The sequence below is a fragment of the Anneissia japonica genome, unplaced genomic scaffold (genome assembly GCF_011630105.1).
Source record: "Anneissia japonica isolate Jap-2015-1 unplaced genomic scaffold, ASM1163010v1 scaffold284625_len17863_cov149, whole genome shotgun sequence".
NCBI lineage: Eukaryota > Metazoa > Echinodermata > Crinoidea > Comatulida > Comatulidae > Anneissia > Anneissia japonica.
Genome location: NW_022734756.1, coordinates 1 through 13,996, shown reverse-complemented (window position 1 = coordinate 13,996; position 13,996 = coordinate 1). Strand labels below are relative to the sequence as shown.

At 35.2% G+C, this 13,996-nt stretch overlaps 1 protein-coding gene across 1 annotated transcript; it reads right to left on the bottom strand.

Moving 5' to 3' along the window:
• Positions 1-1,785: 1,785 nt before the first annotated feature.
• Positions 1,786-3,528, bottom strand: LOC117116442 (kin of IRRE-like protein 1). Its single transcript, XM_033260479.1, has one exon. The coding sequence runs from the start codon at positions 3,164-3,166 to the stop codon at positions 1,814-1,816; it is 1,353 nt and encodes a 450-aa protein (XP_033116370.1). The 5' UTR covers positions 3,167-3,528; the 3' UTR covers positions 1,786-1,813.
• Positions 3,529-13,996: the final 10,468 nt, after the last annotated feature.

Here is a 13,996-nt window from a genome sequence, read left to right as displayed (position 1 = left end):
ATCTTCGGGAACTTGAGAAGCAAATGAGTGTCTCCAGGGACCATACTGTCCAGTGCTCGGTAAACGAGGTAAAGATCGATCATAAAGACCACTATTTGAATTACGACTTCTGGTGTCATAGTACACAGTAGGTTGGTACATCTCTCTACCAGAGAAATTAGTAGCAGTCCTTGTCTTACAGAAACATTGGTAATAAACAGGAATGATGACAACAACCACAACAATGATCACGAATAATACAATGATAATGACGATGACGTAGAGTGATACTGTCTGGCTATTTTCTTCTTGACTGTTTGCAATATTATTTTCGTTTGAGTCTTGTGAGTGCTTATCTTTTTTAATTTGTTTCCCGTTGTTTTCAAATCCATTTGCGTCACCGTTCACATTATTTTCATTTAAAATGTACAGTCGTGTCGAATCAACACCGCTACCTACAGGGTTTGTGGCTGTGCACGTGACATGCGTTCCATTTCTAGTGACTGCTAGTTTAAGAAGTCGCAATACTTGCCCTTCAGTCTCATATTCATATGGTTCTAACATTGGTTGAAATGTCCATCTAAAAGTCGCTGCAGGAGGATTAGAAACTGATTGACAAAACAATATAGAATCAGTTCCGGCATATATTACATTAGTGTGTCGTATTTTCACTTCAGGATTGTATTGTATATTAAGATCACTAATTGTACAATTCAAAGTCTCCGACATAACTTCTGAATCCTGTTGACAGGCGAACGTTTCTTTATTGTCTTCCTTTCTTGCGGTGAACTGAAGATGTTTATAAACAATATTTTCACGCATTTCTATACTTACACTCATTGGTGGTATCGTTAGTAAAGTAGGCCTACGTGACCATCGTAATTCCACAGGAGGTAAAACTACCTCTGATATACATGTTAGTTTTACATCTGAACCAGCAATGTAGCTTTTCTTTGATCTTAAGCATTGCGGGTATTCAGTTGAAGGTTTTTGTAAAATTGTCACGTGAGCAAACTCTGACTCTATATCATAAGGTTGCAATATCTTGCAAAAATAATCCCCTCCATCTGCTGGTACTGTTGGTGATATAACTAAGAAATATATTAGTCTATTTAAGTCTTGAATATTCTCTAAGTTAGCAGTTATTCTTGAATCCTCGATAAGTATCTTATTTCCAATACTGAATTGACGATCACCTTTCCACCATGCAATGCTTCTAGGCTCCGATAATTCACCTTGAACGAAGCATTTTACTGTCAAAGACTCTCCTTCCAGTACGCTTACATCTTTCATATCAGGTAAAAACTGCTGTCCAGTTATTTCGTTTCGGTAAACAATTATTATCAAAAGCAAAGCCAATTTAAAATGACACATTGTGCCGCTGTAAATTCTGTCAGTCTATGGTCTTATCTCAAGTTAAAATTGTTCTATGTATTCCACAATAAGATACTGTGGTCCATACTTTTACATTACTGTGCCTCTAATACTTTGTAGATATCCTAGCAGAAAATTTAACCATTTGCAATGCAACAATAAATTATACGGCAATGGCAATATAAAAATAAACTTACGTTACTAGTATAAGTTATTCCCATTTTTTTCCTCTTTGAATAATTGTTTTCGATATTTGGTTCGACATGATACTATTATCACAAATTGAGATTTCCTTAGACATCTGACTGTTTTAGTTCTGTTTCTGGTAGAAACATAACAGAGGAAGGTTATACGGGTTTAATAATCCTTTGCAGATTAAGACACACAACATTGTTATAATGGTAGTATAATATAATGGTAGGTCAATATTCTTAGATATATACTGTCATGCCTCTGTACCCTATAAGGTATTCTGTCCGTTCCGTTCCTCTATGAACATATACCCTTGTTGATCAAGATCTTCAGGAACCTGAGAGGCAAATGAGTGTCTCCAGTGGCCATAATGTCCAGTGTTCGGTAAACGAGGTAATGATCGGTCGTAGAGACCGCTTGAGACATAATCTCTAGTGTCATAGTACACAGAAGGCTGGTGTATTTCCCTACCAGATGCATCAACTGGTATATTTTGTTTACAGATACAATGGTAATACACAGGTATTATTATCAAAATAACAAGAATAGCTCCAAGTATTACTACAACAATGATAACAGTGGTTATAGATAGTGTGGTAGAATTTGTTTCATCGGAAATTAAATTATTGCCGTCTTGTTTTCTGTCACCTTCTAAATTCCCCTTGGTAAACATTTTCTCATTTGATACAAAAATAATTGTTGTATCGACTGCTTCACCAACCTCATTTTTAACTAAACATTTTATGATTGTAGCATTTCGAGATAGAGAAACCTTTAGAAGTCTTAGTACCTGCCCGTCAATTTCGTACTCAGACCATTGAAGCTCTGGCTCAAATGTCCATCTGTAGTCAGTCACTGGGGGATTTGAATTGGATTGACAAAACAAAATGGAGTCACTCCCGGCGAGTATATCACGTGTGTGTTGGATGGAGATCGACGGTTTGTATTTTACATCCAGTGTGGTTATAACACAATTAGAGTAATTATTTGGACGTAGCTGTGAAGACTGTTGGCACTCAAATGATGCAGTATTATCTTGTTTAGATGCAATGAATGTGTAACTAGTATGAACTAAACCATTCAACTTTTTTGTGGTTACATCTTGTGTGTTGACAGGAATTCCATTTTTAAACCACGATAGCACAACTGGTGGATTAATTACCTCACTGATGCACATCAAAATTACTTCATATCCAGCTCTAAGGTTTTCTTGTTGAATAGTAGAACATTCAGGATATTTTATATTAGGTACTTGTAGGATTGAAAGATAAATATTACCGGATGATAACAGCAGGTTCTCAGTAGTTTTATCATAGATTTTGCACTGATAGTCTCCACTGTCTATATTTTCCGTACTGGTAATGATCAATGCATATGAGTTTTCTAAGAATAAGCTGATATATCTGTCATCTTCTATCAGAATAATCTCATCACTGCTGACTTTAATATTGTCTTTCCACCAAGATATACTATGAGTATATTGTATGTCTTGAACAAGGCACGACAGTTTGGCTCTTTCGCCTTCGATAGCTTCAACACGATTGCTATTCTCCTGAATGGATAAACCACTTATTATATACAAATTTGCTAAAAACAACGTCAATATATTAGGAAATCCCATTTTTGTGTATTATTATATAAAACAAATTCAAATATCTATACCGTGGAAATCATACATCGAACTATTCTATCGCATATTATTCATTTTGTCTTCAATCACCAATATATCTGCAGAATCAAAGTGGCATGCGGTTTTATAGACGCAGCCAATACAGGTTTGTTTTTAAACATAAAAAGGCAATATCAAATCAAAGTTGTGTTTACCGGTTTGTAAAGCTTTTGATAACAAATGTTAAATATATTGAGAAATTGATAAACTTACCAAATTAGTATCCATTCGATATTTTAGCCAATCATATGCGTTGTATACGATGAAAGATATATATGAAATATACACACACACACACCCCGCACACACACACACACACACACACACACACACACACATATATATATATATATATAAATATATATATATATATACATATATATATACAAGATATATATATATGTATATATATATATATATGTGTGTGTGTGTGTGTGTGGGTGTGTGTGTGTGGGGGGGGTGCATGTAGATTCGTCAATTACAATGCAACACACATTAGTGAATGTGTGCTCTTTCATAACGTCAGAGCCTTATGTTGTTGCCATTCTCAGAGAAAAACTAATAAACACCATTGTAATAAATGTCCATTTTTGCTCATTAAAAAGCATGGAAACAGTTCTGGTATGCCATAGAGTAGATCCAGAAGTCCAATTAGGTTTGTTGCGTGCCACAGTAAATGCAAGTAAATAAATAAATAACAGGGGTGTATATTTTGTATATACATTACCGTATGTATCAGGTGATAGACATTCTACTTAAATTATTTCTTATTGTTAGTATATAGTGTTTCTATAAAGTATTTTGCCCGTTCCTGTCTTCAATGTACATGTATCCCTGTTGATCAAGATCTTCGGGTACTTGAGAAGCAAATGAATGTCTCCAGTGACCATACTGCCCAGTGCTCGGTAAACGAGGTAAAGATCGATCGTACAAACCACTATTTGAAGCACGATCTCTGGTGTCATAGTACACAGTAGGCTGGTATATCTCCCTACCAGTCGGATCCACCGGTGTGGCTTTTTTACATATACAATGGTAATACACCGGAATAATTATAACAATGACTAATATAACAACTATAACAATTATTACGACGATTACTACTGATAACGAAACCTTATCATCGTCTTTTGTATCTTCATTAAACTCGTATACATTCTGAGAGTTTTGTATATTATTTTGATAATCATCAAAATAATCAGTGTCCTCTTCGATCACATGTAAAGTTGTTGTTTCCGTCGTTATTCCGACTTTATTTTCTGCGGTACAATTAATTTTCAAACCATTTCTTTTAATTGATATTTTTATTAGTTTTAAAACCTGTCCGTCTGGTCGGTATTCGTTTTTCTGAATTTGAGAACTAAAGGTCCAAATATATTTAGTTACTGGAGGATTGGAGACTTCTTTGCAAAATATGATAGAATCTGTCCCGGCAATAATTTCATTCGTGTGTTCTATGGTTATATCAGGTTTGTAGTAAATATTGAGAGGTTTAAAAGAACACGTGTTAGGGTTTATTTCAGGAATTGATGACGTTTGATTACACATAAAAATTTTCAGATTGTGCTCCTTAGTTGCCGTAAACCTATAGTGACTGTAAACAAGGTCATTCTTACTTTCTGTTTTTATTCCGTTTACAACTTGTATTCCATGAATCCACCATGTTAGCATAACTGGGGGGTTTACCTTCTGACTGATGCAAGTTAGTTCAATTTCAGAATTAAGTAAATTATCCGTCTGTGGCGAAATACATTCTGGATATTTTTCATCTGGCGTTTGCAGAACAGTTAGGCGAGCAGATTTAGAATAAGCGATAAGACGGTTACTTACGTCATCACGTATTTCACAACGGTATTCTCCTTCATTTGACAACACTACATTTTTAATGGTTAGCGTATACAGATGACCAGAAGAAGTCACCTGTAGTTTTGTCTCAAATGCATCGTCTTCAAATATATTCTTTGCAATGTCCATGGTATCTTTTACCCAAGATATAGATTGAGTTAAACTTAGGTCCTGCACTTCACAGCTCAGAAAAGGTGAATCGTGTATAACTGCGTCTTTGTTGAATGGATCTTTGGTAAAGCTCACAGTACAATAACACAATCTAATAAATAGAAATAAAACATATACATCGGATGTATACATTAAACTTGACATAACAGGAGCCATCGTATTGTGTTATTTTTAAAAACTAATTTTGGAAAATTCATCAGTAAAGCACCCGTCAAGGGCCGATTGTGTTTGCTTCACTCTCTTAAGACCATTCGTTTACAGTGGAAATGTTTTAATATTTAATATGCATATATAGCCATTACAAATAATAATCGTGGTATTCGTATCAGAAAAGCAACATAATGCTCTATACTTAGTATTAAATTTTATGAATATTTTTTTGTGCCGAGCAGTTTTTGTACTAGGTATTATTGTATCATTCTAGCTGATAATATTTGCCATACGTTCCATGGTTCATTTTTGTTATAATTTATATATAATGTATAAAGCATCATCGCAGAGACGATTTATAGTATTTACTTCACGTGTTACATGTCTTATATAATAAAGTATCTCTTTGGAAATCGCGTCTTGTCGTTAAGATGCTTAAGAAAAGGGCGTATCACAACAATTACTGTTTCACATGTGTGTTCGAATACTAGTGTTGTATCGGCATACCGAAGAGTGTGAAATCAATTGCCTCCAATCTGATACGAACTTTCAACGAAAGCCTCAAATGGCCCAGTTGGTTAAGGTGTCTACAAAGACAACAGAAGATTCAGTGTTTCGGTCCTAATTGGGAAAATTGTGTTCACATTCGCAGATTCCATTTTCCCCCATATATATATATATATACTCTCTATTTATGTAGGACTAGTGTTGTCCCAAAGCCCTGATTCTGTTTCTGAGTGAGTGCGTTTACATTTTAACTTCTGCTTATATATCTAGTATCACTACCGAGATCCGACAACGGCTTCCCTCAGTACTGTTGTTTTTTAGTATTTTGTTCTAAGATATATAGTCATATATACCAAACATAATGGTATAGTATCTATGAACTGTGGGTAAAAATTTGCTTATAGTATGTATTTATTATAGAACAATATCTTCTGGTTTCTGACACTATGTACTATTAATAATCCATTTCCTGGATGCCGTATTGAGAATTAAGTGAGATACGGTAATCTAACGTGAATAAACCACGCCTCTTGCATCAATGTATGTTTTAATAAGTCACAGTGTATTCTGCTCATTGGGTTTCTCCTCGATGTACATGTATCCTTGTTGATCAAGATCTTCAGGAACCTGAGATGCAAATGAATGTCTCCAGTGCCCATATTGTCCAGTGCTCGGTAAACGAGGTAAAGATCGATCGTATAGACCGCTATTCGAAGTACGATCTCGGGTGTCATAATACACTGAAGGCTGGGATATCTCCCTACCCGTTGGATCCACCGGTGTGGTTTTTTTACAGATACAATGATAATACACGGGAATCAATATAACAATGACTAATATGACAACAATAACTATGATTACGACGATTACCCATGTAAGAATGATTGGTGGGTTAACTATCTGACTAATGCAACTGACCATGACTTTAGAACCAAGTAGATAGTAGTCATTTGGTGCTTTGCATTTGGGATATTCATCGGGTGGCGTTTGCAGAACAGTTAAATGTGTAGAGTCAGATCGTAGCACTAATATATTCTTTTTATTGTGGATTTCACAAACGTAGTCCCCTCCGTCAGATTCAATCACTTCCTTTATCTTTAATGTGTATAAATAACCGAAAGATATCGGTAATTTTTGTGTTTCATATTTTGAATTTGAAAATTCTTCTTCTACCAATGTCACTCCATCTTTCACCCACCGTAATTTCAGTCCGTCATCCAGGTTTTTAATTTCACAGCTGAGAACTGGTGAAGTATCTGTAATGGCGTCCACATTTTCAGGCGCTTTCGAAAACATCACACATCTACTACGTCTAAAAACTGTTAAAAGCACTGTAGCAATCTTTACTATTTGCAATACTTCTCTTGGACGCATGCTGAAAATATATCCCAAATATTAATACTTTAAAAACAGAATCCCGATATTTGCCTGTCGATCATTACACATGAATGTAGGTCTACTCGTCATTAGGATCTCTTTTTGATTATTATTTAAAATTAAAATACATAACATTGGCTACTTTCTAAAAAGGTTGTGTTATCCGTCTTTTGTAATAGAGGCTTTGGCCCGTTGGTCTGTAGATATGTTCGAAATACAGACACGTCATTATTATTAGGACTATTATTATTTTTTATAGGTGGGAAATTATTTTCTTTGGGTTTTACTTTGAATTTAACTACATAATACCTGTTGTGCCACTCTTTACATAAAGATTAATGACTAAGAATTGTAATCACAGAGTTACGTAATTAAAATGATAATCCGAGCATGTGTGGGACCATGGTGGGACATGCAAAAGGCAGTGCTTTAAAAGCGGATATTGTTAATAATAATAATAATTAATATTATTATTATTATTATTATTATTATTATTATTATCATCATCATCAACCTCATCATCTTGCCTGCCTTCTACATTGATAACCACAGATATCAACGTACCAACATATGACACGACTTGTGGCTACCACTGTCGACTGTGCTGAGCCATGGAAGTCTCTATAATTCCTTATGTAAGAGGTTATAGCGAATACACAGTATATATATATATATATATATATATATATATATATTATATATGTTATGAATTATAGAAAGTAAATTGTCAGAAATACTTTAAAAAAAATATAAATGTTAATGTAATGTGTAAATATATACTGAAAGCACCTTGTCGTATAAAGTTAAATAATATGTAAATATTGTCTATTCTGTTGCTGTGAATTTATTCATTTTTTTCATTAAACCATCAATGTTGTCAACATCATCACCTCTGGCACCAAAAGAACATTATCAGCTATATTATATTATATGGATATTTCCAGTTGATCCATTTTACTTTAGTAATAAAAAAATAAATAACCAATGTTAATGTTATCGTTTTATTGCGCCCTTTATCACCTTCACTACCATCGTTATGCCATAAAGGCTTATACTGAAATACAGCAGTGCGGATTTAGAAGGCTGTGTGAAGCGTACGCCCCTCCAATTTTTTTTTTTTTTGTGAAGCGTACGCCCCTCCAACTTTTTTTTTTTTTTTAGTAAAAATATTTTGTGAAGCTTAACAGATAATTACCATGCAAAATTTACTACATACAACGTCAACTTAACGAAAAGGAAAAACGCGCCCTGCACGCACAATTATGGCCCTACCCTTTTTTAACCGGTTGGTTCCGCCTCTGATACAGGGTAGTACACGTTATATTTTGTTTTCCTTACGGCTTCAATTCAATGGTGCTTCAACACTACATCGAATAACCCATCCTGATATTGAACAGCACTTGTTAAATTTTGAAAGTTAAATTTTTCAATAACTTATTAATGCACCATCATAGGATGAAACATGGTAAAAATATTTCGCCCTACTGGGCACAATATCATTCGTTTTGTTTTCCTAAATGGCCATTTAAAATTTAAGATCTTGTGTATGCCTAGAGAGAGATAAACAATATGAATTGAACTATGCACCGATTCCATCAGCATTTTAGATTGTAAACCTACACGTGACCTTTTTATTCCTTTATCCATGTGTTATTTAAAGAACATACTATGTTTACGTTACTGTCACCATCATTATTGTCATTAATATAAGCTGTACATTTTAAGAATGGGGTGTGAAATATTATTTTGATTTCTTTTTTGTTGAAAAATTACAAAATCAATTGATTCAGAACCACCGTGTTCTACGAGAATGGCACGTTGAATATTCATAAGAGGAGTGGTCTGTTACTCCCATCCAAATAATAATGTATGTCTTATTAATGACACTGAACACGTACTGATGTATAGGCCCAGATCGTTCTTGGAACTAATATTTTTTAACGGAAAATGGGTTAGTGAAAATTTCCTAGAAGTGTTCGACTGTGGATTACTCAACAGTATAATAGAATCATTAATATATTTTGTATTTTTATGCCATTTCAGTAAGGCTTGCTGTCTTCAATTTACCCACAATCCGATAGGTGAAAAAATACATGAAGGTTCTAGTGTGGAGCTTGCCTGCTTTTGAACTGGCGATATCCTACAAGACGAATTATCTTGGGTAAAGGATGGTGTAAAATTATCCGAAGGAGACACAATATTAGAGGCAAGCGGTTTAGATAAAAACAGAATAAATGTGGACATTAAAGGCTGGTTCCCACCAAAAGGCCGGTTCCCACTGAACGCGATCAAGCTTTCGCTTGACAAGTTTAGTGGCAACCGGCCTCTTCGAGCGTCTTGGATCAACTCTTGTGAATTCGCAGGCGAAGCCTCCGCGACCACCGCGCGCACCGCGTCGAAGTTCGAATATTGGGAGTTCGCCAGTCGCGTATTCGATTCAGCCGCGCGCGCCACATTTCGACGCGAAATTCGCTTGATCGCGTTCAGTGGGAACCGGCCTTATCATTTGGCGCCCAAGTTCCAACAGACAGAGACGTAGATGCCATGTATCTGGAGGTTCAGAGTGATCACTACATTTTCACTCCATATAGTAGATGCAATACTCTGCTATAATATCTTTATTATGATATCAACCATCGTTAAAAAACCAACAAAAAAATATTGCTTAAAGCCAGACTCCGGAGGAAAAAAAAAATTTGATATGTTGTAGAACTGATTTTTCTAAGACAGAAAAATGTTGTTTGCGAAAAACAGAGCAACGGTGAATGAGATACAGATTTTTGAATATTTAAAAACTGGGGGTAAAAGTGGGCGGTTACACCACTTTTTCCCCAGTTTTTAAATATTCAAAAATATGTAGCTCGTTCACCGTTCCCCAGTTTTTCGTCAAACACCTTTTTCCTGTCTTAGAAAAATCAGTTCTACAACATATCAAACATTTTTTTTCCTCCGGAGTCTGACTTACATACATTATATAATTTTCATTCAAAACACTTAGATTGTTATAATTAGGTTATTCTACATTTCTTTAGAACGCATACGACAAAAGCATCAGTTTCGATGTTATTACAATAGATTAAAAAATATAATCTGCTTCTACTTTTATTTTATACCACGTAAGTAATTATACAATTCATATTAGTGTGAGTAACAGCACATCGTTTTAGTCAGGCAAGCTCACGATGAATAATAATTATGTAGGAGGAGTTACTTATTTTAATGGGTACTAATAAGTAGGCAATTTGAGTTATTGTGTCAATTTATACGTATCGAAAATGTACTTCATTATCAGCGATGTGTATGCTGGACTTACACAAATCAAGACAAAAACTTACTCAGAAGAAAACCATATAATGTTGTAAGTACTTACATGAGGCAGGAAGTGCGCAATATTTGGAAAATTGTGAAATAATGTATTTTTTGAAAGCAGCAGTATTTTTTATTTTGATAAAAGAGTCACACGCCCTTCAGTTTACATATCATCCGGGAAATATAGCGGTAAAGGAAGGCTTGGGAGCATCGTTAGTATGCTTAATTACTGGTAGCGTAGCTAAGCATGAATTATCTTGGTTTAAGGATGGTTCAAAAATAGTCGACGGTCGTACAATTTTAGAGAGTAGTGGTCTAAAAAATCGAGAAATATCTGTTGACTTTACGCCTGTCAGCGAAATAGCTACGTATAAGCTAGAGATAAGTCGTGTTGAAATAGGCGACCGAGGATCCTACGCATGTGCTATATATCAGGATGGTAACGAAATACAATCAGAACCTGGTATTCTAACTGTGCTTCAAATACCACATCATATGTATCCGATTTGCCATCAGATTACAAATTCAATAGTTATAAACAAGCTTGTAAGAATAACGTGTGAAGGAGAAACACTAAGCCCGCCTATTAAACTTAAATTTTTCAAATTTGGAGTAGAGGTCAAGAGAAACACAAATGTTTTGAGGGACTCTGATTCAACGTCTTTAGTGCACTCGTTCAGACCTGGTCAAAGTGATAATAATGCTATTTTCACTTGTCAACTAACAACACCAGCAGATAATAGCATTGTCGGGAACTGTAGCATTGGACCATTGAATGTATGGTATAAACCTAATATTACCATTCAGCATTCAGGAACGACGCTAACAAGAAGAGAAGCGATTTTTATTTGTCAGGCCAATGCAAACCCACCAGTAACAGAATTCATATGGAATTTCAATCCACCTTTGAACATTGATCGTTATGATGTTGATGATATAGGACAGGTTATGCGTATTTTACGTGTTAATATTGACGACAATGAATTGGTTGTAAAATGTACAGCGAAGAATAGTGTTGGTCAGGTGACATATCAAGTGACCATGAATGTCATTGGTACTGAAATAAATGAAAAACCAAAAACCAACGCAATTGAATCAACGAATAAAAAACAATCTAAAAAGAAAAGTATTTCTTTATCGGTTTTACTTGCTGTTGTATCTGTATTGGTTTTTGTCATTGTATTTGCTATCATAATTCCTGTTTATTATTTCTGCATTTGTTCAAAAAAAGAGGGCAATGTTGTAGCTCAACCTGAAGTATACTTTGAGCCCCAAGATCGACTGACGTTACCAATGCCAAATAAAAGACATTCAGTGTTATGGAGACGATCTTTTGGCGCCCAAGTTCCAACAGACAGAGATGTGGATGCCATGTATCTGGAGATTCAGAGTGATCACTACATTTTCACTCCAGACAGCAGATGTAATACTCTGCCCTAATTATACAAAGTTGCACTGTTTTTTTTTTTTTTTTTTTTTTTTTTTTTTTGGAATATCGAATTCTAAACGAGATATTAGCAGGTTATTGTTATTAGCTGATAATCTAATTTTGTTCTCTTATATTTATTGTATAATATAAGATAAATAAAATATAGAAGTAGAGTATACTGCACATTTAAATAAATCTGGATAAACATATCATCGACCAACGACCAAACACCGTCGCCAACAAAGCTATCTCCTTTCTTTATGGACACTTGACGGTACGACACTGTGTGGATTGTTGGTGGCAGTTTGTACGGATCGTCATTAAAAACGATCCGTTGTACGTGCAATATCGTCTCCATGGAATCCCGCAGACCGATAACCGTCGGCGCAGTGTGCTCCACCGGCTTGAAAGAAATGCAATCAACGCCACTGCTTGGAACCACAATGTTGAGATTTGTAATTTTGTGTTGCTTTATGAGTAACGTTAACTTAATTTTGTTATGCCTTCCAACATGAATAATAATGAGAAGGAGCTCATGAATATGTTGTATTGAGAAGCTATGTGATGATTTGTAAATCTTTCGTACTTCCAGTCTTGATGGCTTTCGTATTACTGTAGACTGAAAGACTAGTACAGTATGCTTATAGAAAAAACAGGCATATGTAACTATTCAACTATTGTTTAGGGATCTGAATAAGAACTATGGTATTAGATATCGTCAAAGCTGTCATATTTTGGACGTTTGTTGGACATCTTCACGCCCTTGATTTCATGTTTCCACCAGAAAGCAAGACAAGAAAGGAAGGCTCAAATATCCAGCTTTCCTGTTTTATATCCGGGTATGTAGACGAACAGTATTTATCATGGCTTAAACATGGGACTAAAATCATTGAGGGTAAGAACATATTACAGAACAGTGGTCTTCAAAATCGAGATATAGACATTGTTATAACTACTCAAGCTAAGGTATCAACTTATATACTGGAAATACCCACAGTGAAAAAAGACGACGAGGGAGACTACGCATGCGCGATATTCCAGGATGGTAGCGAAATAAGATCTAAAACTGGTACGTTAACAGTTTACCAAATACCAGACCCTATTTACCCAATATGTGAAAACGTAGGTAATGCTGTCCATGAAGGAAAAGTAGTGACTTTGAAATGTGATGGAGAGGATATTGATCCAGCCATCAACTTAACATTATTTAAATCCGTAACAAACATCAACATACCGCATACCGAGATGTTGGTTACTCAACGGACAACGCCTATTATACATTCATTTAAAGCTAATCCCAGTGATAATAATGCTATATTTACTTGTCAACTAACAACACCAGCAGATAATAGCATTGTCGGGAACTGTAGCATTGGACCATTGAATGTATGGTATAAACCTAGTATCACAATTCAACATTCAGGAACGACGCTATCAGGAAGGGAAGCCATTTTTATTTGTCAAACAAATGCAAACCCACCAGTAACAGAATTCATATGGCAATTTGATCCGCTTTTGAATATTGATCGCTATGATATTGATGATATTGGACAAGTTATGCGCATTCTACGTGTTACCATTGACGACAATGGATTGATCGTAAAATGTACAGCAAGGAATAGTGTGGGTCAGGTGACATATCACGTGACTATGAAAGTAATTGGTACTGACCAGGGAAGTAATGAAAAACCAAAGACAAACGCAATTGAATCAACGAATAATGAAAAATTAAAAAAGAAAAGTATTTCTTTATCGGTTTTACTTGCTGTTGTATCCGTATTGGTTCTTGTAATTGTATTTGCTATCATAATTCCTGTTTATTATTTCTGCATTTGTTCAAGAAAAGAGGACAATGTTGTAGCTCAACCTGATGTATACTTTGAGCCTCAAGATCGACTGACGTTACCAATGCCAAATAAAAGGCACTCTGTGTTATGGAGACGATCATTTGGCGCCCAAGTTCCAACAGATAGAGACGTGGATGCCATGTATCT